General features: G+C 34.2%; 1 protein-coding gene across 1 annotated transcript in view; it reads left to right on the top strand.

Moving 5' to 3' along the window:
- Window positions 1-15982, top strand: part of LOC111414309 (5-hydroxytryptamine receptor-like) — a 100952-nt gene extending 84970 nt beyond the window's left edge. The window contains exon 4 of the mRNA XM_023045623.2: window positions 10954-15982. Within this exon, the coding sequence (XP_022901391.1) occupies window positions 10954-11836 (883 nt within the window). The 3' untranslated portion in view covers window positions 11837-15982. The remainder of the gene's footprint in view (window positions 1-10953) is intronic.
- The last annotated feature ends 1397 nt before the right edge of the window (window positions 15983-17379 follow it).

Below are 17379 nucleotides of genomic sequence, written 5' to 3' on the forward strand. Positions count from 1 at the left end.
GTCTAAAATATCTATCATAAAAATGTCTCTTTCAATTTCGCATACATATAGGCTGGTCCATATAGTATTTCTTTTTAAAAATTAAAAAAAAAAGAACAAAAATCAAATTCTCATTATTCGGCTCCAAGACCTTGGTGATGGTTTCATCTCATAAATGGCTTGCCCGTTATTCGCCTTAAGAGCCTGAACCGTTAATGGATTGTTCGCATAACATCGGTCCTTGGCGCGCAAAGGATCGATTGTGGCATGGGCTGTGTGGCATGGCGCACCATCCTGCTGGCTGAAAAGATCGTCTTAAATTTCTGGCCACAAAAAAATAATTTATCATGCCTCTGTAACGCTCACCGTTGATCAAAATGGACTTTCCAGCAGGATTTTCAAAGAAAAATGAGCCAATGATGCCACCGCTCCAAACTCTCTGAGGATGTATTGGCTTCTCTACGATGCGGCAGTTTTGCTTTTTAACATAGCCGCTGAGATGAAAATGCGTTTTGTCAGAAAAGATAATTTTTCAATCAAAATCGTGGTCCATTTAAAAGACGCACGGCAAAACCCGAAAGCTTCTAGCGTTAGTTCTAATTTTAGTTCAACCTTTTTATTGTTCTCGCCAATATGAGATTAAATGGTTATTAAATAGGCAGCTCATTATCTCAGAAGATCCACACTTATTTAGCAATAGTCTCATCCAACACTTACATTGTGGGATCTACATACTTCTTTATTATGTAGGAATGAAATGTGTTGCAACACTTTTGATCGACTATGGAGCTTGTTTTCGTCGCTGGTTCTTTTCTCCCTCTTAGATCGAGTTAAAAAGTTCCAGATAAACTTGTCTCATGTAAAACCTGATATGTCTAGTTGTTACTGATGTAAGACTTAACGACTTTTTACATTTATACTTTTAACAAGTTTTGATAGATAAACATTCTGCCAGTCGCAATTTCGCATCTTCAAAAATTTATCAAAACTATTACCATTGTTATCTGTACCTACTTTTTCAAAACATCCGCAGTCCCACGGAGGGCCTAATTGACAAGCTGAAACTAAATGAAGGCTGACCTTAATCTGTCTCTTTTCATTGATATTTGTTTCCACATTTTATTATTTTTTTGGTATTTTTCGATGACACCCATCTACAATATTATCTTTTGAATTCATTCTTGCATTGTATTCTTTTAAATGCAACGGCAGCTTGAATACATCTAGATTCGCAACTGTTTTATGATAAATCTGTTCTTTCCAACAGTCCTAGTATAACCCATTGGATTTAAATCCGGAATGCATTAACCATGTATAAAACATGACTGGAATATCTTTCTGGTCGTTTATTTCTTGATAGTGGCAAGATGTACGAAATATAGTTACCTCTAGTACTACTACTCTTGTAGTGCAAAGGATAAAAGAAAAAGAATGGGACCACATTATGAGACAAAAAAAACAGAAAAGTCACTACGACGATGGAGAATCTAGGAAACCTAAGATGAGCACAACAATTTTGCAAGTTAGAAATAAGTTTCAAAGAATTACTCTCTCTAGATTTGATCATTACGATAATGATACCAAAATGGAAAAGTAAACGGAGATGAGCAAAAATTGATCATGTTAAGTACCTAAGTGAAACTAAAGTATGTACAGAATATAGTTAAAGTTGACATTAAAATTGAAAAAACTAAGCAAGTCAATGACAGGAAAGAAGAATCCCTTGATCTTAATGACTCCTACAAGGACATTACCATGCTCCATAGCAAATTAGTGCCGTCTATCAGTAAGGTTTCGTGGCCACAAAGTCGCCTACATGCACAAAAACGGGAACAATTTCAGTTTGGTTTCTTAACAAATCATGCAACGTGGCTTATGAAGTTATAAAAAAGGATTTTGATACAAAACTCTATACAGCGATTGCATTTCTGGATTCTGTCCAAATTCGACACCATATGGTTGGAAAGACTAAAATATAAATTTTTTAAGTTAAAATTGACTTAACACCTCACTGCAACACTTTCCTCGTACCTTGCAAATCAAACAGTCCAAGTTAAAAAAAAAACAAATTTTCAGGAACTAAACTTGTCAAAGTTAAAGTTTGCAACAATATTATGTAAATATGGCTCAAAACGTGGTTTAATCCTTATGATTATGTAACAATAGTTGGATATCACAGATTTAGTGATGATATACGTGTATCCTGGGACCTTAAATCATTATTAGATTTAATGTCCCCAGATACACGAACAGATATCATATTCAGAGGTAATGTTTGTTGACAAATTAGCGTTGGAGTTAATCACTCCAATTTCGGGTCAAAAAAATATATAGTGAACTTTCCAGGTTGGCAATGTCCAATCATCTTTTACTTAAAGTTCAAGTATTCTAACGTAACAATATTCAAGAAACTGTGCAAAATTGATCAAATCTATTACCATTTCAACTAAAATGTGAACTTTCCGGATGTCCTGATTTACAATACATGTATGTAGGCTCTTTCTTTATGTTGTCTAGGGATTTTCTTTTAATGTAACACGTTTTAGAATAAAACCGTATATTAAATTAAACTGTTTGATAATAACAAAATGAACAATGAATTCGTCTTTGCACGTCTTGACAAGTGTTTCATGCGGTGTCTTCGGCGGAACTCTCTCGACTCGTCTTGATGTTCTCAAAAAATAAAAATATGTGTGTGCGCGAATGGTGGGGAGGCCGAAAAGTGACGCCCTCTCTTGGGTAAACTCCTACATCTCGGCCATCCTAGCCGTCATTCGCCTCGAATGGCATCCATGGCTTCATCTTTTCTGCGCTGCTAGTCGTCTTGTTTGGGCCATTATGATTTCCGACCTTTTCCAGATTATAACGATCCGGTCCGTAAGTGCTCACAACCTGATAGGGTCCATAAAACTTTGGTAGCAGCTTTGAATCATTTTGGAATTGTGTTCGTTTGATTGCCACTAGATCGTTCACCTGGTACTGCTGAGATTCTTTTCTTCTTTTGTTGAATGTTTTTCTGTTTTCTTCCTGGATCTTCTTTATTTGTTCTTTTGCTTCTCTTCTCAATTCGTTTCTGCTTTCGATAAATAGGTTGGCATATTCTTCTTCTATCACTTCTCTCATTCTTATGTCTTCAGGTCTTCTCATCTTTATTCCAAACAAAAGTTCAAATGGTGTCATGTTGATGCTTCTCTGGTAACTATTGTTCAAGGTTTCTTGAAGTTTCCGTACGTATTTGTACCAATGTTCAGGTTTTTCGATGGTCATCTTTGATAATGCTGGTATTATTATTCTATTAATTCGCTCAACTTGACCATTCCCTCGGGGTTCACCAGTTGTTATTTTTATATGTCGAATTTCTTCATTTTGACAGTAAGCTTCAAAGTCGTTGGAGGTAAAGGCAGTTCCTCTATCTGACACAATAACTCTTGGGTTCCCAAATATCTGCTTTTGTTGATCTAATTTCTCTAAAACTTCTTTCGTAGTTGTTGACTTTGTGGGGTACAACCAAACAAATTTTGTGAATGAATCTACCACCACTAGTAAGTATCTATAAGCTTTTCCTGTTTTTTCCATTGGTCCTAAGTGATCTACATGGTAAGTGTCCAGTGGAGTATCACCCTTGTTGATTGGATTTAATAGTCCTTGCTGCTTTCCTGACTTCCTTTCCGTAAGTATGCACGAAATGCAATTTGAAATCACCCTTTGAATTTTCTTTTCCAATTCAGGTATGTAATATTCTCTGTCAATAAGTTCTTTAGTTTTCCTTGTAGCAAAATGTCCATTCTCATGAGCCTTTCTGATGATGTCGTACTGCATACCTTCAGGTACCACTAACAAATTTTCATTTTCTACCTCTTTGTATAAAAGGTTTTTATGTATTACAAAATTTCCATAGGGTCCGTTCTCTAATATTTTAAAAATTGCTCTTAAATGTGAGTCGTTTTTCTGTGCCTGCAATAATCTTTCTAAAAATTCGTTTTTTGTAATTATCATCAAAATGGGATTTCTGCTTAACGCATCACAATGTTTCATTCGTACACCTGGTCTATGTTCTAGCGTGTAATTATATTCTTCGAGCAATAGAGCCCATCTTGCTATCCTTGTACACAGATCCTTTTTATTCATCGTGACTGCAAATGAAGCACAATCAGTCAGTATTTTGAATTGTATTCCCAAAAGATACACTCTAAATTTTTTAAGAGCTTCTACAACGGCAAGAACTTCGAGTTCATAACTGTGATATTTCTTTTGTGCGTCGTTTGTTTTGCGGCTCCAATAGTAAACTGGATGAAGTTGGCCATCGTCCATATTTTTTTGTAGTAGCACAGCTCCAAATCCATCGCTACTTGCATCCACATGCAGTTCGGTTTCACTTTCATGGTCAAAAATTTTCAATACTGGCTCTGTACACAAAAGTTCTTTCAATTTTTTAAATGACGCGCTTTCGTCTTCTTCGAATTTAAATTTTTTCTCATCTTTCAACATGTCTGATAATGGTTTTGCTATTAACGCGTAGTCCTTTATGTACTTTCTAAAATATCCCGTCAATCCAAGGAAGCTCTGCACCTTCTTTATCGTTGTCGGTATAGGAAAGTTCATAACCGCCTTTATTTTTCTGAGAGAAGGTTTAACGGTACCATCCTCAACTTCATGTCCAAGGTATTCTACCTTTGTGTCCATAAAATAGCATTTAGACCATTTAAATTCAAGGCCGTAGTTTTCTGCTGTTTTCAATACTTCTTCTAGGTTGCTGTAAGCCTCTTCTACTGTCGTTGATGGAATTATCAGGTCATCCATGTAAGTTAATACGATTCCTTTGTGGATCAATTTTTTGAATACTTCGTTCACGTATCTCTGGAAAACAGCTGGTGAGTTGCACAAGCCAAATGGTGTTTTCAAAAATTCATATTGTCCGCTTGGGGTAACAAATGAAGTATACTTTACACTATACTCGTCAACAGGTACATGGAAAAATCCGTTTTTTAAATCCAATGTAGTAAAAATTTTTGCTTTAGCTAAACGATTTATCTGGTCTTCTATTACCGGTAAGGGATATCTGTCCTTTATTATTTTTCTGTTCAACTTCCTATAGTCGATGCATATCCTTGTCGACCCATCTCTTTTCTTTACCAAGACTATTGGACTTGCGTAATCAGAAATGCTAGGTCTCACTATTCCATCAGCTATCCATTCCTCAATCTGTCTTTCAACTTCTTTCTTTTCCATAAATGACAGTCTTCTAGGTGATTGATAAACTGGTATTTCATCACTCAATATTATTTTAGTTCGAATCGCTGTACTCTGTCGATGCTGTGGTTTGTACGCTTGTACAATATTCGATATCCGTTTGTAACATCCAAGTTTTCCTACGTTTAAGGTATTACTGTCCATTTGAATCATAAAGATATCACTTAATACTTCTCTTTCCTTTTCAATTTCTCGAGTCATGATTAAATCTTTATTTTCTCCATTCTCCGTCACTTTGATTCCTTTGTTATTTATTGTCAAGGTTGCAAACTCTAGTACAGGTTTTCCAATAATGAATTTCATGGGAATTGCTTCTTCGGGAACAATGTGGATATCTGTTGCAAAAATACAGTCATCCATTTTCATCTCTGTTTTAAACTTGCCCAATGTTGTAATGCAATTATCTCCGATTCCTTTGATTGTTATAGGCGTTTCGTCAAATTTTGGCCCACCTATTTGCAAAAATGCTGTTACTTTTATTAAATTTAAATCACTCCCAGTATCGATAAAACCGTTGATTTTTCTTCCATTCAGTATTACCGTCTTGTATCTAGACAATTCCATCTTGGTTTCTTGAGCAACATAGAGTTCTTTGGTTTCGTCACGATTGGAATTCTTTCTTTGTGGTTTTTCCCTTTCGCATTCTTTCGCTATGTGACCAAAGTTGTCACATTTAAAACATTTTAAACCTTTGTCCTTATCTCGACAATTTTTTGCCTGGTGTCTTCCTTTTCCACAGTTAAAACATCTCATGTTTCTTTCATCTCGTTCCTTTATGGTATCTTGTTTTCTTTGAGTCTGTTTTGTGTTGTTTTGTCGCATAAAATCTTCCTTCTTTGTGTCTTTATGTTCTCTGCCCTGCTTTTCCTTCAATCTCTCGTACATTTTCAATTTTTCTTTAAATTCTTTTAATGTTGTTGGTCCATAAAGTATTGTCTTGTTTATTTCGTCGTCAACAATTCCCTCCGTCACATACTCGATCAACACTTCTTCTTCAATGTCTCCCTCTGCAGCTATTTCTCTCATCTTCATTAAGTACTGCCACAATGTTTCGTCTTTTTTCTTCTTTCTTGTAGTTAACCTCTTGTGAATAACTGCGCTATTTGTTGTTCTACCAAATTCCTTTATTAACTTTGTTTTAAGGGCTGTCCATGACGTTATTCCCTTTTCAGCTCTAATAAACAGCAATGCTTCTCCTTTCATTAACCGTTTACCATAAATCAGCTTTTCCACCTCATTCCATCCCATTATTAGCGATGTTTCTTCGAATTCGACGATCCACTTATTTATTGAATGTGATTCAGCTCCATCAAAGGTGCATAGAGTTTCTTCAATGTCTTTAAATGTCAGCATGAATTTAGGATGAAAAGTCTTGGAATTGTTTTCGACATTTTTTGTGAAACTTTGTTCTCCGTCGCTCATGTTATTACTTTTACTTATATCAGCCATTTCTAATTCACTTTCGTCATCAGATTTTCCTTTTTTTCTTTCAATATGCGTGGTGTCAACATCTTTTCCAGAACCATCGTCGTGTATATCGTCATCTAAATTTTTTAGCTCTAGATCAGATAATTTTCCACACAACATTTCAACTAATTCTTTTTTGTCATTCGCGTCGTTATCCACACATAGGATTTGACAAATTGAATTTAATTCTCCTAGCGTCAAATTATTCATGGCAAAATTTATCTTAGCTTGCAATCGTTCGTCGTTATCGTCTTTGAAATCAAAGCCTTCAAACCTTCGCAAATTACGTCTATTATTTCGACCATCATCATTTTCAAAAACAAATTTATGAAAGGCTTTAATGACTTTAAGACTCGCTTTTGTGATGTTTTGTTCGATTTTAAGAATGCGTCCCAACTCCATTTTTTCAAAAGGATCAAAAGGTTATTTTCTTACTCGTATTTTTCTAGGAATCCTTATCTTTGGTGGCGCCAAATGCACATTTGGTCGTCACCGGTTTCGTCGTTGATTCCCACGCCGTCGTTCTTCCGTCCTCGTTCCAACACCTTTCTTTTCACTCTTTCTTCGTCCTTGCTTATCCCAGGCGAGCGCCCAAAATGTAGGCTCTTTCTTTATGTTGTCTAGGGATTTTCTTTTAATGTAACACGTTTTAGAATAAAACCGTATATTAAATTAAACTGTTTGATAATAACAAAATGAACAATGAATTCGTCTTTGCACGTCTTGACAAGTGTTTCATGCGGTGTCTTCGGCGGAACTCTCTCGACTCGTCTTGATGTTCTCAAAAAATAAAAATATGTGTGTGCGCGAATGGTGGGGAGGCCGAAAAGTGACGCCCTCTCTTGGGTAAACTCCTACATGTATACATGTCCAAATAGTAATTGCTAGAGTATAACATTTCCCTTAGTTCCGTACTAACATCTGCGTTAATGTTTAATGTCTTGTTGAAACTATGGGAAACACCCATTATAAACGAACGATGAACGTTTCGTGCAACACCTGCAGTATATTCGAAGCGAACGACTAAATTTGTACGGTAATGTTATCTATCCGATGAGATTAGATGCGGGGTTTCTTCGCCCTCATCAAGTATCCGATGTCGATCTATCGTGACTGACGCTTTAGGGCATTTGGTGTCGGCTTAAAATTCAATTTAATCGCTTTTAGCCTATCGCAAGGGACGGAAACGAATCAGAGGACACGAACAAACGTTTTCTATAAGATATGAAATATTCAAATACTTATATTTTTCTATGGCAGATTCTAGTAGAGAAAATGTTATTTTGTAACGGAAGCTTTAAAACGTTCGATGTTGCCTCAAAATTCAATTTGATTTCTTTACCGTCTTGATAAGAAAATGAGCAACGAACAACGTTGGAATGTTTCTGCGAAAGGCGACATTTTTTATAAAGCTTTTTAAGAAAAATTTTACGTGATTTTTTAAATATTTTTCTAGATATAAAACGTCATACCTTATGTACACCCGATTTGTTGTTCAATATATGAAACTTCGCCTCAATATCCGGTAACATAATGGTGCACCAGCAGCTTGGAAAATAGCTTTTCCATTTCCTAGAATTTCAACAAAGGTTTTATTGAATACGTCCAATAGAAATTGATACGTTTATATCCTATATAGAAAAACTCCTGGCTTATAATTTCATTTTACTTTGATGCTTATATTACATTATAAATTTCCTATTTATTCAATCGTTAATGAGCAATGACAACAATAAAATTTAATTATTATAGTGTGTGTTTACCAACATTGTAAATAATGAAACGACCAGAATATAAATGAAATTGTATCTGATGTTATAGGGACACGTAAATATTAATGAATACCAAAGCTTGTTTGGTTTGCAGAACATGTGACGACGGATTATAGAACTTTTCAAATACAAGGTCGGTTGAGAGTTGGAAAATTGATGAATCCCCTGTCAGAAATTTACTCGATAAATATTTATCACTAAAATTGTTCATGGATGAAAAAAAAATCATAAAATGACCCTCTTACATCGACGAAGGTCTAATAAAATTGATACAACAACGTAAGTGAAAGCATAATATTTAACTAAAAATAAATTTTCTCCAAATAATTTTCCAAAGTAAATTTTTATCTTGTAGGGCAAACATGATTTTCGCTGGTTGAGTATTTTTTTTATGGCTAGGGTAAAGAGTAAGCGCAAACGATATTGATATAGGTGCCCTTTTCGTCTCGACATGATGCTCTGCAGGGGAAACCCGAATATGCCTAAATCGGAAATAAACTCTATTTCCCTTGGAACGAAGTTTTACTTCGGCATCGCATGACACAGAGAGCCTAATATCGATCCAGACTGCCCAGAACGTACAAAGTTCAGAATGGAAACCTTGGTTTAACGGACCGTGAAGAGGGACAAACAGGCTTTGTGGTCAACCTAGGCAATCCTACAGGAACAAATTATCGCGACTTAGCGAAATGGATTCCTAAGAGAAAGGGTACTACGTAGTAAACAACTCTTAGAATGTAAACACCAATGCACTTATATTATTAAAGATTATTCTAAAATATTAGAAAAGTAATCCAATAAAATATTTTTACGAGATCAATTCCAAAATGTAGGAAAATAGTAAAATATTAACAGTGCCCAAAAACATAAGCTATTTCAGTCACGCAACAGAATTTTGCGATCGAAACTGTAATGTGAATGCCAAATTCGAAAGCTTCACCCGATATAAAATATTGAATTGCCGTTGAACATTTTATTACCACACTGCATGTGACATCACCACTTATCTTTAATTTAACTACCAACAGGTGATGTTGGTTAAAGCCAGTATGAAGTATCAAGTAGTTGTTTATTTAATATTTGTGTGCTAGTAATAAAAGCAAACAGTTTTAATAAATGTGAGAAACTCAACCTCACTAAATTGTTGTTACGCATAATATAAAAGAGAGTATATCCTGACAGAGCACTCAGGAATGGGGCACATGCATAATAATTGCATTAAAAATTACTCACAGAAATTCTCTTCTCCATTAAATACCATTTTAAACAAATTTGCGAGCTTTTAGTAGAGAACAAAATCCAATTACATACTCTTATTTCAATATACTATAGGTATCATATAATTTGAAAATTATTTAAGTGGAAATTGTAACTATAATATATATAACGGATTAATACGGGAAAGGGAGCGTCCGTTATAGCCAAAAGTCCATTACATGAAAAACTTTTAATTTGCACTTTACACTGTTTGAATTAATAATTTTACTGCACATAAATTTGAACAGCTATCCACACCTTTACGTTTTGTATTAATTAGTTTTACTTTTAGTTCAATCAAAAATGTACAACAATCTAGCGCTGATTAACAACTAAACCTACAGCTAACACTAGCATTATAACTAACACTAGACCTACAACTAGAAATCGGATTTAGCCGTCTTAAGAGACGTACGATTAAACTCGAAAGTTTCTAGTTGTAGTGTTAGTTCTAGTTTTAGTTCAATAAAAAATATATAACAGTCTAACGCTGAATAACAACTTGTATATTTATATTAATTGAAGAGACATGAGTTTATTCTAAGTATCGCATAGAAACACGAATACAATCACTTCGTTTGAGATAAAACGAGATCACCTATCCTTCATTCTCTCAATGCCTTTGTTGTTATGAACCAGATCTCTATCACATGATTACTAGAGTTCGAACCGATTTCGAGAGGCTACCGTCAAATAGATTTAGTCATTGATTGTGTAACTGATGACGTATTAACGTAGATGATACCAATGAAATATATAATAGTAAATGCACCGAAAACCCCGATCAATACATCATGGTTTGGTGTACAGTAAAACCTCGACTTACGCGACCCCGTCTTACGCGTCCCCGTACTTACGCGGTTTTTTTAACGATAGTTCTTTTAGGTTTTCGACATTGGAATTGATATAAAAAAAGGGATCTAGACATGTTAGCTGCTTTTTTTCTAACTCTTACAGTTTCCGAGATAGCCCATTCGGACATCGAATTTGAACCACACTGTACATACATTTTTTTAACAAAATTAATTTTTATTAATCCTTGATTTTATAATATGTATTCATCGAATTTCGACTTACACGATTTTCGATTTACGCGGCTACTGTCAGTCCCACCTATCGCGTAACTACGGGGTATTACTGTACTATATTTCTCTCTCGGTTCATCTCACTTTAATCGATATAAAGATGTCTTTTCAATTGACTGAATTAAAAATTTGTTTTGTTTCAGATATTGGGCAGTGACGAATATAGACTACATCCATCAACGTACTTCAAAACGAATAGGAACGATGATCGTTATCATTTGGTGCGTGTCTTTCCTGGTATGTATAGCGCCGCTTTTGGGATGGAAAGATCCTCAATGGAGCGTAAGAATTCAAGATAGAAAGTGCATCGTTAGTCAGGATATTGGTTATCAAATATTTGCTACGTCTTCAAGTTTCTATTTACCACTTTTAGTTATATTAGTTTTGTATTGGAGGATTTTTCAAACTGCTCGTAAACGAATACGTAGGAGGCAAATTTTGAACAGCGCAAATAATCCTGCTAATAAAAACCCGGCTGCTGGAGGAATAGCAGGAGGATTAGCGGCGGCGAGTGGAACCGGTGGAATAGCCGCTGCTGTTGTCACAATTATTGGAAGACCTTTGCCCACTATATCAGAAACGACAACCGCATTTACAACGGTTTCATCTAATAATACGAGTCCGGAAAAAACTAGTTTTGCAAATGGTTTAGAAGCCGATCCTACAACAACCGATGGCGGAATCAGCTGTTATCAACCTCAATACACTGTAAAACGAAAACTAAAATACTCCGCCGATTCTAAGAGAGAGCGAAAAGCAGCGAAAACTTTAGCCATAATAACAGGTGCTTTCGTAATTTGTTGGTTACCGTTCTTTGTCATGGCCATACTTCTTCCTATTTACAAAGATTCTTTTGAACCATACGTCGTATCCATTTTCTTATGGTTAGGTTACTTTAATTCCACCTTAAACCCAATAATCTACACCATTTTCAGTCCAGAATTTCGACACGCTTTCAAAAAAATTCTTTTCGGCAAAAACTATGCAAGACGCAATAGAAATTTCGGAATTAAACATTTTCAATGATGGCGGCAAAGGGATGTCTTGTCGCCTGATACCCAACCAACAGCCACGAGATTAGCGGCTACTGTAGCAGTTACTGCTTCTGCACCTAGAAACGTCACCTTCAAGTGTGACTGATCCATAGACAAGATTTCCCGCGCTTCGTCAACACATCAGTATCATCAACCATATAGAACTAACATGTGGAGTACAGCAAACATCAGATTTAGAAGATTTTTACGTAAGAAACCGATTGTAGATGCCAGCAGCTACAGTGATGAAAAAGTGGAACGTGTTGAATGTTTTGAAATGAATGAGGTGTTATAGTGAGTTAAAAATAAAGTTGTTATGAAAATATAATGAAAAAACCAATGGTATTAACGGGTACAATTATATAAAATAAAGTCTATATGATAATTGATTATGTTAATATTATGTAAATCGCTGGAATTATTTGACGTGGACTATTTAAATATTTTCAGGGTAACTTGTATGTAACATTTTCAATAAAGAAAAACATGTTTATTTCTAATAAAAGTAATAATCAGTATATGAAGTGACATAATCAGGTACTATCAATTCGGAGATATGGGTAATCAATTCAAATAAGTCATGTTTTGGAATTTATCAAGTGCAGATGAACACAATGCAATATATTTTGCCACTCATTTACTTGATCAAATATCTCAATACACGGCTGGGATTTGTGGTATAATCTTTGCATACTCACACCTGATATAGCTAATAATTATTTATATAGGGGTAGGCCAAGAACAATCTTAGGTTTAAAGTTTAATATATTAATTTCTGATGCCAAGAAGTTGTTAACGCAAGGTCATTATTGCAGTCAACCACAGCATATAAAATTTCAGTATCAAGAGTTGTTTCATTGGAAGAGGTGTTTGATATTTTGAAAATTTTCAGTAAGTCTAAGCTAAAGAGTCAATACTGGTAAATAAATTTATCATACCAATATAAATTCAATATACATCTTTATAATTTACTCAAGCGTTTCCTTCACTTAATCCAATTTTAGTATTTTCTGGATTGAACATTAGTCACAAAAGGCAGTAAATGACATCCACACTTGATTCTTCTCAAGTTTGTCACAGTTTGGTAATACTGTAACGATAATCGCTAATAAGTCCCAATTTACTACCATGGTCTGTACATAGAAAGAAAAGTAGGTAGAAGTAACCTTCGCTGGAGAACAAAGACTAGAGAGAGCAGATATTAAAGAAATTAAGGAAGGACATTGCACAATAGAGGAAATTAAGCTGCCGATGAAATAATTTAATAACGGCATATCACCAAGTCTGGACAATATCCTACTGAGCTGTTGAAGTGGTGAGGAAATGGACTAGCAGAACAAATCTGTGTAATAAACTGCAGGATGTACAAACTACAGAGATCTAGAGAAAGTATCGTTATTCCACTCGTTAAGAAAGGAACATAATCAGACGCAGAAAATTACTGAAGAATATCCCACCTAGACACATACATGAAACTGTTTTCCCGTCTCCTACAGCACCGCATTCTTTGTTGCGATTCAACATTATTATGGACTCACAGAATCACAGAGCAAAACACGTATGAGATGGGAATAAACATTGATTGCAAACACAGAAGATGGTCTGCCGGCTTTTATAATACAGGCGAAAAAATCAACATCATGACGTGATAGAACAAATAACAGACTACACTTATTTAGGCGTAAGCATATCTTCTTATGAGGAAGCTCTAGAACAAGGTGAAAAAACAGGTCAACAAGTCAACCAGAATACAATGCCTGCATCAAGCCTGCAATAATGACATATACTGCAGAGGCGCAGGCAGATACAGCGGAAAAATGGATGGTATGTACCAGCGAATTCGAATCAAAACGAAAATACACAATGAGATTAGAAAAGAAGCAAGAGGATTCGGGAAGAATGCAAGATGGATGCGCACACGTAGGGGACTCTGAAATGAACACGTTTTAGAATAGAAAGAAATAGACCTGCCAAGGTTGCAGGCAGAACAGAATGGGTAGAACAAGCCTCTAGGACTGTCGCAATGAAGAAATAGAAGATATAAATCCATTATAATTTACGAAAAATAAATTAACTTTAACTCGTATTGGACCTTTTAATAAATGTCAGATCGATCAACATCAGTGATTTTCATCTCCACCAGTTTCCGGATGCCTTCTAGTGAGAATAGCGTGCCATTAAGATGTTGAAGGGATATCTTTAGCTATGTTCGGGTGCTATATTGTGTGGAGGGTTTTTAGAGGTTTTTCATTACTACGGTTCACACATAAAACTAATTCAGAATTAATTTACAACTTACTTTTCACCAATTCGCTTTTTATAATAATACTGTTGACACCGTGAGATTGAGTGAAACTTAATATGATTTAGTGTTTAGTTACATAACTAACTATAAAATAAGCGTAAGGTGACGTAAATCGGTTTTCTAGTCGAATTTATGCTTCTGTAAGAGTGAGCCCGAAGGCAATTACGCAGTATGGACAAATGTAGATTTTGCAGGGATTTACTAAAATATGTAGGCTATATTATTGGTGTTGGTAGTTTGAATGTAAATTTTAATCCGATTTTTTCTGCCATCAGCCGATTTTTTCATTAACGTCTTAAACGATCAAGAGTATACAGTTTGTCTATTCAACTGTATGTAGATGTGCTTGGGATAAGATTAAGAAATGCATGTTCTACATCCCTGCGTTTACTCCCCCATATTTTACTCTGAAATTCGTAGTACTGACTATAACTAATCATTTTAGTTTAGTTCGTGTCGCAAAGTTAATTATAAACCTCGCCATAACTTAATATTGTTACTAATAATTTCCACACACCAAATCGAGACATTCAAAAGATCTTTTAGTTTACATGTTGATATTTGATTTTATTAAAAATAAACATGTTTCTCTTTGAAACGCTTATTACAAAGTACTTTGTAATAAAGATACATATCTACTTATACACAAAAAATGTAGATAATCTTCCACAATATGAATTAACCATCAAGATAATAAATAAAACCTTATCTATTATACAACGAAAATGTTCTCTAACATAGTATTAATATAAAAACGCGAGAATATCTTTTTTTTCTAATATACAAAAACATCGAAATTTATGATTTTTTTTTCAAGATTCTTTTTGTATGCTAGAAAGAAATACTTTTATGCTTCGAATAACTTCAGCGATTTGTACATCGACTGAAAACGACCATGTACATAATCACAACACACAAATTCGTTTAGATGTAGAACAAAAATAATACCTAAACAATTTAAAAAATAAATAAGAAAAGACACAAAGATGAATGTTGCACCGACCAATAATATAAATATTTTTGCTAATTAGGTTAGCGATATTGATTTATTAATTAAAAAAAGATAAATATTAATTAAATACCAACAGAGAAAGAGAACTGAGAGTAATCGCACGTTGACTGTTATTTATTAACGACTTAATTAACTTTAAGAACCCTTTAAAAAGATTATTAACCGTATTTAAATGATGATTGGTAGATTTACTTAAAATTGTGTCTGTGACTTATATGAAATTCTGCAATAACCGTAATTACTAGGTGTTTATAAATTTAATTTTTTATTTCTTAGCCAACGTACAATAGTATTCAAAAATCGTGTCATACGAATTATAACAAATTATTTTGTAAAAATTATTGATTATAAGAATCGTTCGTGACAGGATTTTTGAACTAATCGGTTCATACAACGTAGTTAAGTGCATCATATACAGCCCATTCCATTCGATCATTGTGATGTACAATCAATTATTGTGTTTATGAAAGAATGATTGGAACAATACAGATTGAATGAGCTACGCTGACCATCCACATTAGAATTACAAATTTTATCGACATCTAAATGTCTATGAATATGCATCTAACAACAAAAACATTGTATAGTACTAAACTTGTATATAAAAAAAAAAGTCTTGTATATTAAACCGTGTGTATATAAATGAAAATATCAAAAGTCTTTTGTCAGGTACAATTATATGCTTTTCGAGCCCAGAGCATGTCATTGATCCTTTAAAAATCTGATTTTGTGAATACTGATGTATAAAGGAGATATTAAGAGAGTATAATATTATATGGTGTTAATGTTGTTTGTAACAATAAAATTCTCTTTTTGTTTCATTTTTTTCTTTTTATCATCCCTCATTAATCTTAAAAATGAAGTTAAAGAAGATTGATTAGGTAAGTAAAAAGTCTTATTAGATCTTTTTAATTTAATTTACAAAGCGTAGTTAATTAACCTTAATAATTAAAATCCACGCAATTAGATTAGTTACACTTTTTCGTTTTAACCGTTTTAAAGGCGAGAGAAAATCTCGGATTTGGAATCCTCGGATCTGAGGTTTTCACTCCAATAGTATTTCTTCAACACGGGATAGCAATTCTTAAAGTCAGCATCTCCGTCGTATAGGTTGAAAGTCGTTAAAATAATTAAACTCTCTTGAGTCGAGAGGAGAAATCGATAAGTTACGCCACTACTAAAAATTGAACTTCTTTTCTACTTTTACAGCTTGAAATTAAAACGGAAAACGAATGAAAATTTCCATTTTTAAATTAAACAATAACCGAAATTCTATTCTCTTATTATTTGTAAAATATAAACAAATACTACTAGTATTTACAATAACTAAATACGCCTTTGATCCTTGGAACCTTTGATTTGTCCCCGTCTCAGCAAATTAATTAACCTAATTAATTCTGGATTGCATTGTCACTCCCTTAGTAGTAGTAATCAACTCCTAGCTCTAGTGCATCCTAATATAGCGACTTGTTTTCCTCGCTCCAAACAATTAATTGTTTAATTTTGAAAACACTTTTAATCGTAATACTCGAAACATAAAGTAAGATCCATCTCATTATAATTCGTGCCGTCCGTTTCTACTAAAACTTCGACGTTAACCAGGTTTAACAATTTAACTTTAAGAACTTCCCAAAATGGATTTTCACCTGTTCAAAGCTACGGGATTTGAATGCAGCATGAACTTTCGACTTGCTAAATACACCAACTACGACACATAAATGCATTACAAGTTGCCGTTTTACGATGAGTAAGTTTAAATTAACTGTAATTACTTAAATAAGTATATGAGGAGGGTTATTTTCATTGGAACAAGAAATTTTTTTACTTTTTTGGGAAATAAGCGTCATTTCTTTTAAGATTATGTGGATTTGAGTGAAAAATTATGATGTATTAAACATCTCTTCTTCTGCAGGCTTAGTAACATCGTCAATAAGCTGATCTCCTTGCGATAACTCAAAATTATAAGATAAGCTAATCACTTATCCAAGTTCATCATTGAAAAAATTAGAAATTTTTGCCACGTTGAAGACATTTCAAAATTCACTACTACTTCTTACTTGGCGTTAAAAAAAACTACCTACTGTACAAAACTCCTCAACTTCACAATGCAATATCATACATTTCCAATATAATAAGCCGAGGTTGGTAATCATTATGCCGAGGTCGCTTGCGGCCGAGGCGCTACAATTCCTTGGTATATTTTTCGAGTTGATAGACT

Source organism: Onthophagus taurus, chromosome 2, assembly GCF_036711975.1.
Source record: "Onthophagus taurus isolate NC chromosome 2, IU_Otau_3.0, whole genome shotgun sequence".
NCBI classification, from domain to species: Eukaryota; Metazoa; Arthropoda; class Insecta; order Coleoptera; family Scarabaeidae; genus Onthophagus; species Onthophagus taurus.